The 22212-nt window shown below is 42.9% G+C and overlaps 2 protein-coding genes across 2 annotated transcripts in view; one reads left to right on the forward strand and one right to left on the reverse strand.

The window, feature by feature from the left end:
• ADRA1A (adrenoceptor alpha 1A) overlaps positions 1-22212 on the forward strand; it is a 290018-nt gene that overhangs the window by 216473 nt on the left and 51333 nt on the right. The gene's annotated exons all lie outside the window — the stretch shown is intronic.
• Positions 8428-22212, reverse strand: part of FAH (fumarylacetoacetate hydrolase) — a 47229-nt gene continuing 33444 nt past the window's right edge. Inside the window, exons 9-14 of the mRNA XM_056571546.1 lie at positions 19335-19465; positions 18775-18850; positions 14515-14561; positions 11885-11986; positions 10376-10493; positions 8428-9697 (exon numbers count right to left, since the gene is read on the reverse strand). Of these exons, the coding sequence (XP_056427521.1) occupies positions 9627-9697; positions 10376-10493; positions 11885-11986; positions 14515-14561; positions 18775-18850; positions 19335-19465 (545 nt within the window). The 3' untranslated portion in view covers positions 8428-9626. The remainder of the gene's footprint in view (positions 9698-10375; positions 10494-11884; positions 11987-14514; positions 14562-18774; positions 18851-19334; positions 19466-22212) is intronic.

The raw sequence follows: 22212 nt of genomic DNA on the forward strand, positions 1-22212 counted from the left end.
CGGTGCGTGGTATACCCCGATAAATACGGTATTTCAATGTACTTTCATATGGTTATTTATTTACCTTTACCTGCTTTTGCACTGTGTCACTTTACCCCTGCTGTGGATAGCAACCATTATGATTTGTATACACGCCGCACCTTGGCATTATGTCACTTTATTTTGAAATGTAGTTATTGCTAAGTACATTGATTAGATCTACCTCAGCTACCAAGCTGCATTTATTTTGTGTGTAGCCTCCCATTTAGTCGGTCCTTCAGCACCACGCTACCATGCGTTTTTTTTTTTATGTCTGTCTTTTGAGCATAAGTGTTTAATAAAAATGTATTTTATAAACAGTACCTTGATCGTTATACGCTTATTTCTTTGGTCTTTATATATTTGTCTTGAACACTGGCAACATAAGACGATATGTCCTTACAGCACTGACAGGAACAAGGTTCAGGAACAACAACCTGATTGTAGATTAGACTAGTGACATGTGGCCTGTATGTAAACTATGCCTAGCATTAGCGAAGACCAGGCCAGAAACTGGTTCTTAAGGTTCCTCCAATTCCACAGGCAAGCAAGGTTGGACTAGGGACTTTCTCCTTCAATGATTGGTTAGGAGATGCATGTGACCAATGGACTGTTCAGCTGGGTACAATAGATGCAGGTAACAAGAACCCTTGACATGTTAATTACCTCAGTGTAAGCATGACATTAAAGGGGTACTCCGGTGGAACACAAATTTTTTAAAGTCAACTGGTGCCAGAAAGTTAAACAGATTTGTAAATTACTTCTATTTAAAAATCTTATACTTATCAGCTGCTGTATACTACAGAGGAAGTTCTTTCAATTAATTTATTTTAATTATCCTTTTAATTATCTTAATAAAATATTAGCCATATATTCAGATCTTGAGCACTAGTTACATTTGGAATTTATTTTCTGTCTGACCACAGTGCTCTCTGCTGACTCCTCTGTCCATGTAAGGAACTGTCCAGAGCAGGAGCAAATCCACATAGCAAACCTACTCTTCTCTGGACAGTTTCTGACATGGACAGAGGTGTCAGCAGAGAGCACTGTGGTCAGACAGAAAAGAAATGAAAAGAAAATAACTTCCTGTGAAGCATACAGCATTTGATAAATACCGGAAGGATTAAGATTTTTTAATAGAAGTAATTTACAAATCTGTTTAACTTTCTGGAGCCAGTTGATTTAAAAAATAATAATAATAATAATAATAATGTTTTCCAAGGGAGTACCCCTTTAAGTGCAATACAAAGAAATACATTTGTGAGATTCTACAGTACCTGTTAAACGTATTATAGATCCACAAACCTTTATACACCCAGTCACCTGACACCTCTTGTGTGTTGGAACACTACATAAGCACAAAAAAAAAAAAGTTAATTAGAAAATTAGGATAATGAGAGAAATATATAATCTGAGGCAAAATTCTCAGAAGAAGAAAGATGTAATGAACTGGTCCGACCTCTTCAATACTGATGCAAAGAATTAATTGGAGGGCACAATGCACCCAAAGGACACCATATTTTTCTGTTATAGTCAGAAAAGCAGTTCTACTGTGTAGTGTTACTTTATTATAGATTGTACCTGTGTCTATACAGGATTTGTACTGGTACCATATTCTGCATTCTGAAGACTAAATTCTTTGCACCAGCCATTGTACAGTAACCGTACCGTAGGAAAAACACCTTTTTTAGAATACTGTGCAACAGAAATGCCTGTAATACAGGAGCGCTAATTAGGTGCTAGGGTCGCCTTTGTTGTCGAGCTGCTTACTCATTCCAATAGCAACTGGCAGAATAGTGAGTGCAGCTCTGGACTATAATTCAGGCTCAAAATAGCACGGCATACGTTATGTTATGCCATGAATCTGCAAAGGTATTTAACATTTTACTCAGATGTTATCTATATATAAACTAAACTGATGGTGTTAAATGTGTAGTGTATGTAATGTATATATTCTGTCATGATTTATACATTGCCATGATTTTGGGCATTACTATCATTAATAATAACTTTTGACATGTTGAGCAGACATGTCAAAAGTTGTTGATTGTGCTGGGTCTCACTCCTGGGATTTGCAGGGATCGTGAGGTATAAGTCAGGGAGATGGGCATCATTGCGCTCTACTCGCCGGCCAGAGGGCAAATTTTACCTTTTCTCTGCATGAACTTTGATGCCGAAAAAAGCTTGAAATGGCTGACCAGCCAGGGAGCGAGGTGAGATGCTACCTGCTTCCCCTGCTTGTATTGTATCTTATGATCGCAGCGGATCTCAGGAGTGAGACCTGGTGCGATCAACAACTTTTGACACGCCTGATCATGTCCGATGTGAAAAGTTGTTTTTAGTGACAATAAGCCTTCAAAACAAGTGCCCAAAGTCATGGCAACTAAACAGAAGGTTTATTTTGTAGAAATAAAAGCATCTGATTTCATTATAGCAGAAAAAGCTTTAATCAAACCTCAAAAGGTAAATTCAGCCCCATGCAATCATACAGAAGTACCAGCGGACATCCTTTTGTACTAGTAATTGGCAATTTGGGAAAGGCTGGAGGCTTAGAAAATACAGGCACATAACTGAACTCAACCCACAATCAAAAGGAAAAGCATGAAAGCAGGCAAATGATCAAGTGACAAAGCATTGAACCTCCTCGGACTTGGTCTGACACAGTCTTTTAGGACAGATTTGTTTAGATGAAAGAAGGTTACATTATTCTACTGGACTCTTAACATTGCCTTGCTTTTCAGACAAAAATATGTAGCTCTTTATCTGCTAATGGTCTTCGTAAAAAAATGATCTCTGAAATAGCACTGTTGCTATAATGTTTGCCAGCTGTGTTGACTTGATATAAGACCACCGAAGATTGTACTATACTATACCCATCAGACCCAAAGAGAGTAAAGGGAGTGGCAGCATGCATGCTTGGCCTCCGATCTACCCAAACATGGGGACAAAAGACCCCCGTTCTCATGATCAGTGTGGGTCCCAGTGGTTGGACTCTCACAGATCAGATCTTGTGGATAGGTGATAACTTTAGGTAATCTTTGGGAAATCACATTCTCATGAAAACAACCTCTATTCAAATTGAAGTCAGTTTTTCAATTAGATCACCGCAGGTCCAGCTTCAGAAACACCCCATTGTTGCCACCTGAGGAAGTTGCATATTGCCATATGTTTTCACATGGTGAAAAATGTGCGAAATGTCCAACCGGAAAACATGGGAAGACATTCTGCACATTTGCATGTTCTGCTGGTGTTAGGACCGATCGGAAATGCGCCGTCGCTATAGACAGTAGTGCATTTCTGAGCGGAATCAACAGAAACAATGAAACTCTGCAATGGGCACAGTGCAGCAGAATCCCATTGAAATGAATGGGACTCTGCTGTAGTTGAATTTCTGAGCAGAATTTCTCTGGCAGTTTAGGAGAGTCCCAGGCGGTCCCAAGATCTTGACGCCACGACTCCGCCCCCGTGTGATGTCACACCCCGCCCCTCAATGCAAGTCTATGGGAGGGGGCGTGACAGCTGTCACACCCCCTCCCATAGACTTGCATTGAGGGGCGGGGTGTGACATCACACGGGGCGGAGTTGTGACATCACGATCTTCCGTCCCGGTGGTCAAGATGGACTCAGCCTGAGGACCTCCAGCTGTTCCGGAAGCCGCTACAGGTGGGTGCTGCATGGTAGATCCAGGGGTTCCCCAGCAGCGGGACCCCGGCGATCTGACATCTTATCCCCTATCCTTTGGATAGGGGATAAGATGTCTAGGGGCGGAGTACCCCTTTAAACATTTTATCTAATGCCGATATGGTGCATTTGTTTTTTGCCAAAATGGTTTCTTCTTTTATTCTTTCTAAAATTTTGTAGTGAATCTTTTCAAATGTAAACTTAACAAAAAGTGCACTGTATGAACAGGTCAATGAGAATGACCTTCACAGTTTCATGCTATTGTTCCTATAAAAACATTTTTCTTTATCATCACTTTTCAATGTAATGCTGTATGTGTGTGGTGTGCTGGTATGTGTGCTGTTTGCTAGCCCTAAGGCAGATGTCCTCTGTAACTTTTCAACCATGTTGGATAATCTTGACAGTAGCTTAACTAACCTTAGGCATGTGATGTCCTGATCACAGACGTAACCATCTGAGGTAAGCAGAGGAAAACTCCTGAAGGCATCCGGCCATATAGTTTCTATTAAATTACAGAATCTTTGTAGAACTTGTTTGACCACCTCCAGCTTATTCCCATTATAGGGCACATGGTCGCTGCTGTAAAATCAACTTACATAATTCTGAAAATGTTAAAGAATACCTCTCATGATCTTTATAAATGTTATAATCCTCCCAGCTCACTGCCCCCATCATGATAACCCCCCCCCCCCCGCCCCCGCCTTTATTTTTACTATTTTTTAGTTTTCTACCTTGATATTGCTCTGTATTTTCTGCTTGGTCTCAGTCAGATTCACAGACTGGGAAGGGGCGTTCCCGAGCAGGTGTGACATCATCTGAAGCCATACAGGGGAGAACTTCCTCCTTCACTCTGCTACACACAGCCCAGAGCAGTTCAGTGTGAGATGAGCTATGATTGGCCAAGGCTACACACACCCTTCAGCACTCCATACTGCAGTTCCTGATTTTGGACTTCTGCCAGGCCAGAAGGAGACCAAAGTCTGTGAAAGAGATGGGGGGGAAATGTGTTCTGGACAAGTAGGGAGACACTAGTGGCAACTTTTTTAAGCATAAATAAAACATAGAAAACTTCATTTTTGTAAACAAAGTACATTAAAAAGATGTTTTTATTTACCATAAGGAGTGCAATAACAAAAGAATAGTTGTAATGACAGTGCCCATTTAATGTACTAAGGTATTATTGACTATGATTAGAATTTTTTTAATTTTTCTTAGAAACAGAACCACATCCAGGGCTGTATCTGGTATGGCAGTTCGGTCCCATTTGCACGAGTTCGGCTGAGCTGCAATACTTAGGAACATCCTTATTGGCTGGATCACAATCTACAATTCATTTTTATAGCCAGATATAGTATACTTTCGTATGTATGAATACGGTTTAAATTGAGGAGCATGAAGGAGTTTTATCATGTGAAGGCTATTTCAACACCTTAAAAAGGTTATAGTATGAACAATTGACAGTTACTAATCTATAGTAATATAAATTAGAGAAATTTAGTACCATCAAAGTATGTGGACAGTATGAGAACATGCATTTTAAGTTGTTTTTTTTATTAATTTCAACACGGCTAGGACCACTCGTCCCTACTGACGGCAAAACATGAGCAAGTGGATTCCACTGAAACAACAACATGTTTATTCTTTCTGCGGAATTTGAATTTCCGCCATGGAATTTTCCACTGCAGAAAGGCTGTGTGCATGGTGCAGCAGAGTCCTATTGAAAGCAATGGGAGGAAGCTGCCACAGAATTTCCGAGCAGAATTTTTAAGCTAGATTCCACTCTGAAATTCTGCAGTGTGAATGGGCCCTAAGAGTTTTACACAGGTTAGTTACACTACAGATCCTTTACTGTACTCCCATTTTTCCTTTCCTGTACGACAATGTTGGACTCACCTTAATACATTGTACTTTGCAGCAGTCATCTTTTTTTCTGCTATCAGCACTAGAACACAAGGTGACAATGTTGGTCTGTTTAAAGTTATGGGGACCAGGCAAGGTCACCTTCATTAGAAGGGATTCTCTTAAGGACTCTTTAATAAATCATTACATCTATTGGCTAAGGCTATGTTCACACCTCAGAATTTCCGTGTGGAATTTGGCATTGGAATTCTGCATACAGATTCCAGAGCAGCAGAGTCCAATTGAATGGAATGGGGTTCTGTTGCGCTGGACACACGGCAGAATTTCTGTGCCAGATGTTTCTGGCATAGAAATTCTGATTTCAGTGTCCATAGAAAGAATGAACCTGTCCCTTCTCTCTGCGGACTACACGAAATGCATAGCAGTCAATGAGACGGTGCATTCCGGTGCTGTCCCAGCAGCTTTTCCATGCGGACATTCTGAAATGTGAACTAATTGTATATCTTATATTAACTTGAACAATAATGCAGTTCTCCGATTCTGTTCTTTTCAAGCCATCTTGTGATGTAATGCCTATAGAGCAAGTTCTTATTAGGTTGTGGCCAAAATTCATAATTACTCAATAGAGATATTAGCAAGCCTTGAGTGATATTGGCAGGGCTGCCTGGCTGAGGTCCAAAATTGCAATAAATGTTATTTTTATTCCGGCTTTGTCATTTTCATCAGTACTAATGTAGAAAATAGGAATATAAATCTGAGCTAGCATATTTTATTAGTAAAAATAACTCAGGTTATATTGGCTGGATATAAAAAGATTTGACCTTTAAGTGTATACATATTGGGGGAGATTTATCAAAACCTGCGCAGAGGAAGAGGGGTGCAGTTGCCCATAGCAACCAATCAGATTGCTTCTTTCATTTTCCACAGGCCTCTTAAGAGGCCTGTGGAAAATGAAAGAAGCAATCTGATTGGTTGCTATGGGCAACTGCACCCCTCTTCCTCTGCACAGGTTTTGATAAATCTCCCCCATTGTCAATAAGTATTTTTCTAAAATAGTGGAAGAAAGGATTCTGCAGCGTTGGGAGGTATAATGCAGAATATATAAATGCCAAGAAATCTCCACACTTACAATACTGCATTAGGCACAAGGGTGGAGCATGGGAAAGCTTTGTTTAATAACCCTTTAACTACCATCAACTTGGGGCCCCATGGACCTGGCAGGTTTATTTTTATAATTTTTTTCAACCCCTCATTCCAAGAGTCACAATTTTTTTTCCCATTGTTTCAGCTTGTTAGGGGCTTGTTTTTTGCAGAACAAGTGGCACCATTTTGGGCTAAATACAAATTTGAATCTATTGTAATGTTTTTTTTTTTTTTGGGGGGGGGGGATGCAAAAGAAACATCAATTCAAATTACTTATTGTTTTTGATTAGTTTTTTTTTGTTTCACTTGTAACTTCGAGATAGAAATGACATGGTAACTTTATTCTGTAGGTCAGTATGACTAAATCAACACCAGATGACATGCTATTTTAATACAGTGGTCCCTCAACATACAATATTAATCCAGGAGGACCATTGTATGTTGAAACCATTGTATGTTGAGTACATATCTCTATGGAAAACTGTTCATTGGTTCTGGGACGACCATTGCATGTTGAGTGTATGGGGAGTGTTTAACAAACCAGTGTGCCTCCAGCTGTTGCATAACTACATCTCCCAGCATGCCTGTACAGCCATTGACTGTCTGCGCATGCTGGGAGTTGTAGTTTTGCAACTGGTGGAGGCATACTGAAAGCGCAGGTGAAAAAGTTTGTGTTTACAACAACATGAAAAGTATTCCCACTGTAGAATGAGTGGGCACATGTTCCCTTTCTCTAAGGAAAGAAACAAAAACAGCCGATGGAAAAACCCCTTTATAAAAATAGTGACATAGGCACTTCTCTTTCAGGATCTATCCTCCTCCCAGCATCCCCCGCTCCACCGACACCCCCAGCTTCTTTCTCCTGTGACTCTCCAGACCTCACCCACTGCCCTTCCCCAGGCCGTGTCCTCCTTACCCTTCCTGCTACCACCAACTTCTCCTCCAGGACACCAGGCGAGTCGTACAAGCGGGGGGCCGCCATCATTGATTAACCCATCAGCCCCCTGTGTTTATCATCCTAAAGTATATACAGCACGTCTGTATATGGAAGAGCCTCACGTGACAGGTGCCAGCTGCACTAAAATAGCTATATAATATCCAGCAGCGCTGTCACCTGTCATACAGCTGTCATCCTGGTCAGGTGAGTGAACGTCACCCCCGCTCCTACGTGGGTCCAGTGTTCTGTTGCGCCAGCAGGCCCTGGCTATCCAGCAGCTGCTGAAGCAGTCAGCGCTGCCAGATAGCCGTTTTTGCATTGACCCCGACACATAGAAGCATCATATGTTGATGCTGCCTTCAGCATACGATGAGCTCTGAGAGGCCATTGAATGTTGAAACGATTGTATATCGGGGCCATCGTATGTCGGGTGACCACTGTATAGGGAAGAGATCTAGCATTCAAGGCTGGTGAAGCAGGCAGAAGCCGCTGGGGCCATCCCAATGGCTCATAGTTCAGGCGGCATAAAAAAAGTGATGAGAGGTTCTAGAAGTTTGCATGGCCTACTTTTTTTCATAACAATTATACATTTTATTTAAAATGACATTTCTAATTTTTTTTGTCTATTATCAACACATCAACAAAATGTTCCCTTTTTTCCCCTCCCCCCCTATACATTTCTTCCATCCAGTTTCCAGTGCCATGTCAGACCCTCACCATCCAAATATTCCTTTTTCCTTATCTACTACTACCTCTCCTCCTCCTCCCCCCCCCTTAATAGACCTTCCTATCCCTAAGACAATCCCAAAATAAATAAAAAATTTGGCTCCACCCCCTCTCAAAGTCCACGTTTTACTCAAAACCCAATTGCACTATTAATTTCCTCCCTCTCTCCTCCTTCCTCACTCTCACAATCTATCATCCTTCAGTCCCCTTATTATAATTTTCTTTTTTTTTCTTTTCTTTTTTTCCTTTTTTTTTTATTATTATTTTTTTTTATCTTTATTTTTTTATTTTATTTTTTTATAATTATTTACAAATTTCCTCCCCTTGCCAGCGAAGAGCACTGCGTCTTCACGCCCCACTCCTCCCTGACTACTTGTGCTCCACCGCTGATGCGTTTATTACCCACCCTCCAGGATCAACATTTTCAAGGAGGATCTTTGAAAGAGCATTTTACCTTTTTTCTTTTTTTTTTCCCTTTTTTTTATTATTAATATTTTAGGGAAAACCACTTACATCCAGCATGGCCTATCCTTAGATGAGGGCATTAATGGGGAATTGGTGGGGCTCCAACTCAGAACCTTCCACCCCCCACAACACCCCCGCCAATCAGCAGAACAACAGGGCTTCAGAGCTTATATGGAGTGCAGTCTTAATTTAGAGACAAAGATACATCTGCACTTGCAGTTACAGCCAATACTGTACTAACTGAATGGAATGGTCCTAAACTCTGAGCCAGAGGCACGCGCACATTGTTCCTAGGACAACAGTGAAGGGGACATGGCGCTCAAGCAAGCGCCAAAACCCTTTCATTCTGATGACTTGGGCAGAATATTCCTAAAGCAGCATGGGTTTTGAAAACTACACAAGTTGTACTGTATTGTTTAGGATTTTATGTGCAGAATCTGCTCTATAATTCAGCAACAAATCTGTATGTATCCTCATTATTCATTTACATGAAGTATTTGGCCGATGTGGATTTTCTACAATTTAGTTACTGTATATGATAGGTAAACAGCGTATGGGGCTGAAAGATTGGGTTGCAAAATGTAGAAGTCATCTCTCGCAGTCTGTGAGAATCAAATGTGCTGTAACAGAGGAATTTGTTGGATACCAGTAGAAAAAAATGCTGTTTATTCCACATTCAAGACATATGGTTTGCAGAATGTTCCATAATGCTGTCAGCGTTTTTCAGCTGTCCATGTGAATTTATAGGAATACTGTAAACTCCCTATATAATGAAACAAGAAAAAGGCACAGTCTTCTATTCTGTTGGTTCAATTGTTCCAGAACATTCCCCAAATCCAACTCGATAACCTTCTCCTTGGCAGTAACCTGTGGAAAACAGATGAGGGTCACAAGAAGGTAAAGGGGTATTCTGCCCCTAGACATCTTATCCCCTATACAAATGATAAGATTGCAGGGGTCCCGCCACTGGGGACCCCTGCGATCTCCCTGCTGCACCCGGCATTTAGAGTGCCGGATGCAGCGTTGGGGGCTCGTGATGTCACGGCCACGCCCTGCTTGTGATGTCATGGCCACGCCTCCTCCATGTAAATCTATGAAAGCAATGTCTGATCGCGGGGGTCCCGCCACTAGGGACCTCCGCGATCTCGCCTGCGGCACCCCAGACATGTGCCGGATTACTGGCGATGCGGGGTGGAGGCTCGTGACATCACGGCCCTACCCCGCTCATGATGTGTCTGGAATGCAGCAGCCGAAATCACGGAGGTCTCCAGTGGCGGGACCCCCGTGATCAGACATCAGACATCCTAGCCTTTTAAATCCTGAGCAATGGAAGAATAAAGTTTAACAAAAGGTGACAATGAGATGAGTAGAGTCTACTATCAGAACTGTGCCATGCCAGTATAGATCTGATAATCCAGCTTCCTGCAGACTGCATATAGGGGTGCAGATAGTTTGGATCTATGCACCTTATAAGGCTGAAGAAGAACTCTAGTTTTTTTTACACAAATACAGTGTAACATGCTCAATACAGATGTCAAACAGTACCTCTTAAGACTACAGTGTCTCCATCTCTCAAAAATGTACGAGTGTGTCCATTTCCAAGATCAATTGGCTTGGACCCTCTCCACGAAAGTTCTAACATAGAGCCGAAACTTTCAGGATCCTGTTAGGAAAAAAAAAAGGAAAAAAACATTGTTATAGGTGGGCATGAATTCAATTGAGTCCTGCTTTATCAGCTGTCTATTCAAAAGGGTTCTCAGCATTTGGACCATCTCTTTAAAAGGAGTACTCCACACCTAGACATCTTATCCCCTATACAAAGGATAGGGGATAAGATGTCAGATCGCCGTGGTCCCGCTGCTGGGGACCCCGGGGATCGCTGCTGCAGCACCCCGCTATCCTTACTGCACGGAGCGAGTTCGCTCTGCACGTAATGACGGGCAATACAGGGGCCGGAGCATCGGTACGTCACGGCTCCACCCCTCGTGACGTCATGGCCCGCCCCCGTCAATACAAGTCTATGGGAGGGGGCATGGCGGTCGTCACGCCCCCTGCCATAGACTTGCATTAAGGGGACAGGCCGTGATGTCATGAGGGGCGGAGCCATGACGTCACACTGCTCCGGCCCCTGTATCGCCCGTCACTACGCACAGAGCGAACTCGCTCTGCGCAGTAATGATGGCGGGGTGCCACAGCGGCGATCCCCAGGGTCCCCAGCAGCGGGACCCCAGTGATCTAACATCTTATCCCCTATCCTTTGGATAGGGGATAAGATGCCAGGGGCGGAGTACCCCTTTAAAGCTTAATACTTTGTACCCAGTTGCTGCAACCTCAGCTGTAATCTGTTTCAGTACCTAACAGCAAGAACTTAAAGGGGTTTTCTGTATATTTTTTTTATATGCCTCCCTGTGCAAGACAAACAAAAAAGACTACATACTCACCTTCCCAGAGGCTGTGGTTTTGTTTGCAACCATTTGGCTTGCAAATTAAATTTCATGCAGGCAGGGAATGGCATTGAATGGCTGAGCAGGCAGCTTCTGTCTAATTCCATCAAGAACAGCAAAAAGAGGAGTGCAGCAGGATACATGGGCACACAGAACTGTAGCCAACAGGGGAGGTGAGTATATTTTTATTTATTTTTTAAGCACAGGGAAGTATATTTTAAAAATAAAATAGGAAGCATTACACTGTTTCTACTGAAATCAATTGGTTGCCCTTGTAATGCATGTACAGATGGGGTCCTCCAGAGCAAGAGATCTTATTTGTAGCCACTCTCTCACTCCTGAAAAAAAGAGGAGGGTCCTGATTGGAAGAGCCTACTGTTAACATCCTACATCTGGGTATTTAGATACAGTTTGAGCATATTTTTCCATGGAACCTTTTGCTGTATTTTCGCTTAAATAGGTATCCCATTGTTTGTATCGGTGGATGAGGTATTTCCTTAGTGAAAGTGCAAGAGCAATAAAGCTCTAGGTATGAGCAATATGTCTCATGTATATGTTGTTATTAGCAGGAATTTTCCATCTGATTTTATCAAGAATGTATTCATCTTACCGGTCCACTTATAGTTCCAGAAGCCAAAAGATCTCCAGGGCGAACATTGCAGCCAGTAACAGTGTGATGGGTCAGCTGTTGCTTCATAGTCCAATACATGTACTGAAAAACAGAGCGGATGAAACAACCTGTATTCTGCTAATGGGCTCACGTGTTCAATATTACCCCCATCACCCTTCTGTATGACAGAAAATATGCTATGGCCTATAAGAGCTCTGTAACTAATATGACTATAAAATGGAAATTCTTATTTTAGCAAATCGCCTATATTTCCATGCAGGTTCTTCAAATGTATATATAATATATCAATAGAATTACAGGCATATATTTCAGAAAGGACCACAATGTATTTGAAGGCATTTTTGGCAGAATTACATATTATGTATATCTATGTGTAGAAAAAAGTGGGTCAGTAGTATAAAACATGCAGACAGTAGAGATGGAGACACATAGGCTAATTGTTATATCTTCTTCTTGTTCTATACATGTAAATATATCAATTGCTTTTATAAATATGTATTTGGGCACCCATTGAAATTCAAGTTTACTATATTGTTCCTGCATTACTTCTTTTATTTTAAAAGGGGTGGTCCTCTACTTTGCTGATATGCCAGTGCCCCCAAACACTGACCTCAGGAGTACTGTCTAGTTGTATGGCAAAAGGACAGGGATTGGCTCCAGCTGTCATACGAGTGTATGGACAGGTCAGAAAAGTAAAGAGACTGTTGGAGACGACCAGAGTGGCGGTGAAGGATTTGCCAAGTAATTATTGATTAATATAAACTACTCCTACACTTATCATTTAAGGCAGCTGCTTCATGGCATGCTTTACCTGCCATGCCTGCTTGTGTATCTGCAAGTTCAGAGCTCAGTGCACCTTCCCTGTAAGGTTGGTGCCATTCCACTCCTAATTCACATGCTCAATCTAACATAGCTATTGAAGTTGTGAGTAGAGCTCAGAAGCCTCATCTGGGATGTATGTCATGCTATGTATGTATAACAATAATTACAAATTGGTTTCAAGTTTACTTTTGGTACTTTCCTACTCCAGATTTGTTGCAATGCTTGGGTCTAAGGCCCTTTTAGATGGGCTGAGGGGATTCCCAACCTTGGCGATCGGTGCAGATTGGCTGAGCCCACACAAGACGATCAACAGTGAGCAGCACAAATGGATGCTGGATTGTTTGTGTGGCCCTTCAAGTCACCATTGTTAACCACACAACCCCTATTTACATGTGCGGGCAATAACAATGATTTTATTGGCCATCTGAAATTTGTGATCAACCAGCTGTCCCTTTTTACATGGGCCATTTATCAGGAACTAGCATTCCTACAGCATTCCTCGCCCAATTATAAGCCGGTGTAAAAAGGCCTTAATGGGGTACTCCGCCCCTAGACATCTTATCTCCTATCCAAAGGATAGGGGATAAGATGTCAGATCACCACGGTGCCGCTGCTGGGGAGCCCCGGGATCCCCGATGCGGCACTGCGCTATCATTACAGCACAGAGCGAGTTCGCTCTGCACGTAATGACGCGCAATACAGGGGCCGGAGCATTGTTACGTCACGGCTCCACCCCTCGTGACATCACGGCCCGCCCCTTTCAATACAAGTCTATGGGAGGGGGCGCGGCGATGTAACGAGGGGCGGAGCCATGACGTCACGTGGCTCCGTCCCATGTATCGCCCGTCATTACGGACAGAGCGAACTCGCTCTGTGCTGTAATGATAGCGGGGTGCCGCAGCGGGGATCCCGGGGCTCCCCAGCAGCGGCACCGCGGCGATCTGACATCTTATCCCCTATCCTTTGGATAGGGGATAAGATGTCTAGGGGCGGAGTACCCCTTTAAGGGTACGTTCCACGCGCAGATTTTTTTAGCGGATTTTCCGCTGCGTATTTGAAAGTGGGCGGGCTCTTCTCGGCTGTCCACAGCAGATTTTCCGTTGCAGAATTTAAGCTGCGGAAAATCCGCCACAGTCCCTACTGACTTCAATGGGGCTTGCGGCGGATTTCCCGTAGTGTACATTCCGCCGCGGAAAGAGCCCGCCCACTTTCAAATACGCAGCGGAAAACCCGCAAAAAAATCCACGAGTGTGAGTGTTCCCTAAAGGGGTATTCCGGATTTCTATATCTTATCCCCTATTCAAAGCATAGGGGATAAGATGTATGATCGCAGGGGTCCCGCTGCTGGGGACCCCCGCGATCTCTATGCAGCCCTTGGCATTCTGTGCTGGGTGCTGCTTCCTAGACGGGTACGTCATGCCCCCTCCCATAGACATGAATGAAGGGGTGTGGCGTAACGTCACAAGGGGCGTGATCGTGACATCACGTCCCCGCCTCGGAAGCAGCGTCCGGGACAGAATGCTGTGGGCTGCGCCGAGATCACAGGGGTCCCCAGCGATCATACATCTTATCCCTTATCCTTTGGATAGGTGATAAGATGTTTAAACCCAAATACCCCTTTAAGGCAGCTGAATTTTGGTGTATGTTAACACTTACAAACAAAAAAGTGTTGAGTAAGTTTGATAAATGACTCCGATAGTGTTGAAGATAATGAGAAAGAGGGCAGCAGGTGACCATGCACACAATAATGCCTGATAAGGTCATCCTAAACCATATGAATAGCTTACTTTGAAATTAGATCTGCATATAGTGGCAGGCTCCTTCATTCCCTCTCCTGTATAGAAAAAAAAATAAAAAATAAAAATCACACTATTGCAGATTATTTATTAATAAAAAAAATTCAAAATGAAAATAGAATACAAGTAGAGAAAATAATGTATATGGCAATTATAGTGTAACGCAACGTAGTAATAGAAAATTTCAGGGCCCCATACACTAAAACTGATGATGGCCCAGGGCTGTAGTTGCAATTTTCCAATTTACAAAATGAAAAAAAAATAAAGTCTAAACTATAAAAATATCATGTTATTTCCTTTGCAGGGGAAACGTTGTATACATAATATACATATCTCAAATTGGTGGGGTTTTCTTGTCACCCTGTGCATCAGTGGTGGTTCCTTTATGCTTTAGATCAGTGTTCTTCAACCTGCGGACCTCCAGATGTTGCAAAACTACAATTCCCAGCATGCCCGGACAGCCGTTGGCTGTCCGGGCATGCTGGGAATTGTAGTTTTGCAACATCTGGAGGTCCGCAGGTTGAAGACCACTGCTTTAGTGAATGGAATGTCATCAAACACGTCTTTTAGGATATGATGATGATCATTGAATACCGCAGCATGTCTTTTTTTGTGGTAAGATATTAAAAGGATAGATTAAACTTATGCTAGGCTGTCACATGTTCTCACTTCATTTTACAGCTCAAAAAACAGATTGATTTACAGCAGTTTTTTGGCAGATTTTGTAGTCTTTTTCTGCAGTATTTTTGCCATTTTTTTGGCTGAAGTGAAAGCTATAGTCCAGAAAACAGCTGTATTCATTTTGGGACATATTTTAGATCAGTAAAGGGGTACTCCGGTGGGAAACTTTTTTTTATTCTTTTTTTAAATCAACTGGTGCCAGAAAGTTAAACAGATTTGTAAATTATTTATATTAAAAATCTTAATCCCTCCAGTACTTATTAGCTGCTGAATACTACAGAGGAATTTCTTTTCTTTTTGGAACACAGTGCTGTCTGCTGACATCATGACCACAGTGCTCTCTGTTGACATCTCTGTCCATTTTAAGAACTGTCCAGAGTAGGAGAAAATCCCCATAGCAAACATATGCTGCTCTGGTCAGTTCCTAAAATGGACAGAGATGTCAGCAGAGAGCACTGTTGTCATGATCCGTACTGGTATGCAGGTAGTGGATCCTCTGGTCAGTGAGGCGATGATGCGGGTCGTACCGGGGGACCGGTTCTAAGGAGTTACTGGTTTTCACCAGAGCCCGCCGCAAGGCAGGATGGGCTTTCTGCAGCGGTAACACCCAGGTTGTATCCCCGATAGCGACTCGACCTCACTGACAGCTGAGATAGGCGTGGTACAGAAGGACTAGACAGAGGCGAGGTCAGACGTAGCAGAAGGTCAGGGCAGGCGGCAATGGTACGTAGTCAGGGTCAACAGCAGTAGGTCTGGACACGCAGGTTATAGCACACACTAAACGCTTTCACAAGGCACTAGGCAACAAGATCCGGCCAGGACAGGAAGGGGAAGTGAGTATATATAGTATTCACAGTAATTAGGACTGATTAGGAACAGATTGGGCCAGGCACCAATTAATGGTGCACTGGCCCTTTAAATCTGAGAGACCCGGCGCACGCGCGCCCTAGAGAGCGGGGCCGTGCACGCCGGGGCTGAGACAGAGGACGGGACCGTGCGCGCCGGGGCTGAGACAGAGGACGGGGCAGGTAATCGGAACGGGATGCGATCCGCAAGCGGGCTAGTGCCGCCATGTGGATCACATCCCCGTCGGCAGCACTGTAGCAGCGCTCCCAGTCAGAGTGAGAGACCGGGGCGCTGCAGGAGACCAGACGCTGCGAGCGCTCCGGGATGGATACGGAACCTGGAGCGCTCGGCGTTACAACTGTGGTCATAATGTCAGCAGAGAACTCTGTGTTCCAAAAAAAAAAAAAGTTTTCCACCGGAGTACCCCTTTAACTCCCAAAAATACTTTCGAATGTGCTAAGAACCTGTCCATTTATTTTATGGCTACAAAATTTGTATTAGTAAAATAGATACATGAGGGCACAAACAAGCCATTCTATGTTTCAACAAACTGCCTATAATATGGTGTGGGAACAGGGCCTCACACTTACCATTCATGTTAACTTCTTGGTTGCTAGAGGTAAACACTACATTTGCAGTGTTTAATATGGTCTTACATGATACACTTGGTTCAATGGAGAGTTATACAATTTTCCATATTGTGGGTTATATACATTAGATGCTTCTGTATATGTAGATGTGTATATGCTTTTTTGACAATTAAGTTTAGATTATATAAATGTACTTTGTTAGTATTGTTCTGTGTCTTTCAGCAAAAGACAGGCTACGTGTTAGGGTTAGTTCACACATGGATATTTTCTGCTGCAAATCTGCAGCCTATGGACTTCAACGGGTAGCAAAATCTGCAGGAGAAAATACGCACGTGTGAACTGACCCTTAGAGTGATTACTAGCACTAATACCTAGGTGTAATTCTCAATGGAGCACGGGTAGATGAGGACGGGAAGCTGGAGTCGCGCTGCTAGATGGTCAGAGTGCACATGGCAATAAGACGTAGTCGAAATATGGGTATGTATTCATTTATTTCATGCTACCCGTTTCTGGGAAAAACCCTTTCATCAGGCAATCAATCAGATGCCTGATGAAAGGTTTCTTCCCAGAAACGCGTCGCATGAAATAAATGAATACATACCCATATTTCGACCACATCTTATTGCCATGTGCACTCTGACCATCTAGCAGCGCGACTCCAGCTTCCCGTCCTCATCTACTCGTGCTCCATTGATTCATTATGCCGAGTCTCTCGGCTTTGGGAAGCCGCAGCAGCTAACTACATCCACGCTATTGTAAGTGTTGTGCCTGGATTCTGCACCACCCCACCAGGTGAGCGAATCCACTATTAAAGTCTCAGACCATTCTCCCGGTGATCCTGCACAAGGAAGCGCTATGTGTTTTATGTCTTTTATACAGGTGTAATTCTGGTATTTGGCTACATATAGACAACTTTTTTCTCTTCCACAATGCAGTTTTTATGGCTCCCCCCCCCCCCCCCCAAAAAAAAAAAATTGTATTAGCCATGGAATTTTTCCCGTGTTTCTCTCATTGCAAGTAGAGATGAGCGAACTTACAGTAAATTCAATTCGTCACGAACTTCTCGGCTCGGCAGTTGATGACTTTTCCTGCGTAAATTAGTTCAGCTTTCCAGTGCTCCGGTGGGCTGGAAAAGGTGGATACAGTCCTAGGAGACTCTATCCTAGGACTGTATCCACCTTTTCCAGCCCACCGGAGCACCTGAAGGCTGAACTCATTTATGCAGGAAAAGTCATCAACTGCCGAGCCAGGAAGTTCGTGACGAATCGAATTTACTGTAAGTTCGCTCATCTCTAATTGCAAGTCAAGTGATTCTTTCATCATGTGATTCAAGGATTTCTGTTGAAGAATTGGGAGCAAAATGCCAGAGAAAAAACTCCAATACACATACACAAATGTTTTATTTGTTAATTTATTTATTTTTAACCTATAAAAAGTATATGGGGGAAAAAAACACCACAATTTATTTTAAAAAATAAAAATAAAAAAGCTATACCTTCTGTGATTTTAAAAAAGCACCACAGAGCCTAAAAACACCACTTAAAGGTAAAAAATAAACACACAGGTGGTGTGGTGGGTATAGTGTTTTATGTTTCTCTAACTCCCAGCTAACATCTAGCTGCAGAGTTTTCGGCCCCAAAAAAGCCATGCGGCTAGTATGGTATTTTTTTTTTTATTTTTTTTTTTTTTTTTACAAAAACGGTGTCCGTTTTCACCCTGAGATGTATAAATGAGGAATGCTTTTGATGAAGAGACATAGGTAGTCTCTCCATTTTAATTTTTTTTTTATATTTTTTTTATATACCAGAGCCGGTTCACATTTGTAGTGTCCAAATATATTGAGACCCAGAGTTCTTGTAAGCTTTATCCACCCAGAAGATGGGAAAGAATGTATGACTACAGATGTAAAAACCTCTACAGCAGTGGTCTCCAACCTGCGGACCTCCAGATGTTGCCAAACTACAACTCCCAGCATGCCCGGACAGCCAACGGCTGTCCGGGCATGCTGGGAGTTGTAGTTTGGCAACATCTGGAGGTCCGCAGGTTGGAGACCACTGCTCTACAGAATAACCCTCCTTCTCTCAACAACCCACATGGATCAATACGGCAAAATCATTAGTAAAATGCAATTTACCTTGCAGGCAGACAGACAAGTTAATATTGAATGTGTAATTACTCTTATCCTGGAGATATGGCAGTGGTGTTGGATCCTGCAAATAAAGGATAGACGCAAATCAATGAATGGTGAGCAACGGGAAGGGTGCGAGATCCTGACTTACCAAACTGATTGTGTTGTTTTACTAAAATGTGAGATAGCTCACTGTATATACTGTATATTAGAATTATATATATTAGAGATGAGCGAACTTACAGTAAATTCGATTCGTCACGAACTTCTCGGCTCGGCAGTTGATGACTTATCCTGCATAAAAGAGTTCAGCTTTCAGGCGCTCCCGTGGGCTATAAAAGGTGGATACAGTACTAGGAGACTCTTTCCTAGGACTGTATCCACCTTTTCCAGCCCACCGGAGCACCTGAAAGCGGAACTCATTTATGCAGGATTAGTTATCAACTGCCGAGCCGAGAAGTCCGTGACGAATCGAATTTACTGTAAGTTCGCTCATCTCTAATATATATGTTTGAAGATCACTAAACAAGCTGAAAATATCCATTACACATATATAATATACTCACCTGCACTGGATTTGGTAGCACAAAAGGCATAAGGGCTTCCATAGGAACCACCCATGGTGAGACAGTGGTTGCAAAGTTTTTGCTCAAGAAAGGACCAAGTGGAACATATTCCCATCTCTGAATGTCTCTGGCTAATGATACGGGGAGGGACAAAAAAAGCAAAGATTATTCAGTGTAATAAAATTGATGACTGGATCATATTAAATAAGATAAAATCTTCCATTCTTCTGTAAATACTTATAACTGTAAAGGAAGGATCAACTCCAGACTTTTGTCTACATAGGGTATCATCAGGATATGCTGCTGCCCCAAAAATCTACTTAAAGGGGATCTCAGTATTTAACGTCTTTTCCCGTATCTACAGAATAGGGGATAAGTGTCTGATCGTGGGGGGTTCGACCACTGGGACCCCCGTGATCTGCAGCACAGCGATTCTCATGTATGGAGCAACACCATTCCATGCTGCTCTATGAGAGAGCCAGTGATACAGTACAACAAAGTGGAACTCCGTATCGTTCTTTTTAGATGCCATTGGGCGGTTACTTCATACACAACTCACTGGGCCTCATTTAGGCTGGATTCACACCACGTTTTGTTAAATACGGTTCCCGTATACGGCTGGTTGGAGGGGGGCGGGGCTTAGTCACGGCGCCCGCACTCAGCCGTATTCGGGAACCGTATTTAATGTAGGTCTATGAGCTGACCGAAGTGAACCGCAGCCTTCGGTCGGCTTCGTATTCGGCCGTATGCGGTTTCCCGACCGTAGGCAAAAACGCAGTCGACCACGTTTTTGCCTGCAGTCAGGAAACCGCATACGGACGAAAACGAAGTCGACCGAAGGCTGCGGTTCACTTCGGTTGGCTCATAGACATACATTAAATACGGTTCCCGAATGCGGGCGCCACGATTAAGCCCCGCCCCTCTCCTCCCAGCCGTATACGGGAACCGTATTTAACAAAACGTGGTCTGAACCCAGCCTTACTAAGAGTGTCAGGTTTTAACTAGTGGTAAAAGCTGTTTCAGACTTGCAGAATTCCTCTCTATTTACTATAGGGAAAAGTCGGGAACATTTTCTGACCAGCTTTTTCTAGGTGGATCTATCCAGCCATTTATCCACAGGCTTTTCTGTGAATTCAATAGTAAATCGGTCGGGTTGTGAAACCACGTCCATTTTTGGGTCGGCATACCACGCCCCTTTTTTGGCTCTTCACAGTGCAATGTCGGGTTTCTCGGATTTTTCTGGCGCAGGCTGGTGCAGACATGTCTCAGACACTCTGCACCAAAATAACCAGACAAAAAATGGTCGGTTTCAGCTTAGTAAATGAGGCCCACTGTGTGTTTGTTCTTACTTGCAAAACAAAGATTCTGTTAACAGTTATATACTAAGAAATGGCATATAAAGCAATTTTTGTACTATGATAAAATACCTAAAAAAGTTAAGCTTTACAGATCAGTTATGTTAGTAAAGTTGTGCAGCACTTTTCCCATATGCACTCGTTTTCCCGTGTTTCGATAATATCAAGAAGTCCCATAGCACCATCTATTGGTAGTAAGAAGGTAAGATCACTCAACAAATCCCTTCAAATTCCAATCTATGTTAAAATATGCAAATTAATGGTACAGTAAAAACTAGTGCATACTATTGAGTACATGGAGTTCAGCATATTAATCTCCTCACTAAAACCTGATGTAAAAAGTAATTCATATTAGGGTTTTTTTCTCCACTTTTTTTTCGACCGCAACATTGTGGCAGCAGCTACATCAAACATATTCATCATTTTGTTTACTGACTGAAGTGCTGCCCCCTACACACTGCCTCCATAGGCACAAGTCTATTGTTACTTTATGGATTCTGGATTCCATAATAAGGTTCTTTGGAAGCCATGTCACCAGTGTGTTCACAGAGTCTTACTGCTAACAAAATGGTGCAGAAGTCCAGGGCCGACCCTACAATGGGTCCTGCTGGGTCCACTGGACCCAGGCGGCACCTTCAAAGGGGCAGCACATTGCGACCCCTTTGCGACCCATGATGGACCTAGTCTATCCTGGTGCTGCTCAGGGTGTTTGGAGCGGGCGTCTGACTCGAGCCTGCTCCATACCCGGTGACCTCCAGCTGATTACTGTAGATGGTGGCCGCCGTTAACAGCCACCACGCGCCAGCTATTAACCCTTTAGACCGCCGCTGTCAAACCTAACAGCGGCATCTACAGGGACCTTTAATCTATCCCTGGTGGTCTAGTGGAGTGGATCGCACTCCCCCCTGCAGTATGATCTCTGGGGTGGGGGGGGGGGGGGGGCGCATCCACTGTGAAGGTAGCCGGAGTGCTTAACTCTGCTTCTTTTTGGTCCATGGCTCTGCATTTAAATAGAGCCTGGCTGGACCAGATCACACAGTTCAATGAAGTTCTAATGGAACTTCATTGATCTGTATGAGAAATCTACTGATCCCTCCCAATAGTCCCCTAAGGCTAAGTTTCCACTTGGTTTTTTTCTGGCAGTTTTTGCATATCTGCCACTGCAGTTTTTTTTGCCAAAGCCAGAAGTGTATTCAAAAGGAATAGGACATATAAAGGAAGGACTTCTACTTCTCCTCCCTTATGGATCCACTTCTGACTTTGACTCAAAAACTGCAGTGGCAGTATTCCAAAAACTGCCAGAAAAAAAAACAAAGTGGAAACTTAGCCTAAGGGACCAATAGAGTCTAAAAAAGTTTAATAAAAGGGTTGGTTTAAATAAAAAAAATAAAAAAACACACATTAACTCCTTTCTTATTAAAACTTTAAATCACACCCTTTTCCCATATTTCATATAAAAAAAATGTAAACATAATACACTGCTCAAAAAAATAAAGGGAACACTAAGATAACACATCCTTGAT

This window comes from Hyla sarda, chromosome 4 (assembly GCF_029499605.1).
Source record: "Hyla sarda isolate aHylSar1 chromosome 4, aHylSar1.hap1, whole genome shotgun sequence".
In the NCBI taxonomy this organism is placed as follows: Eukaryota; Metazoa; Chordata; class Amphibia; order Anura; family Hylidae; genus Hyla; species Hyla sarda.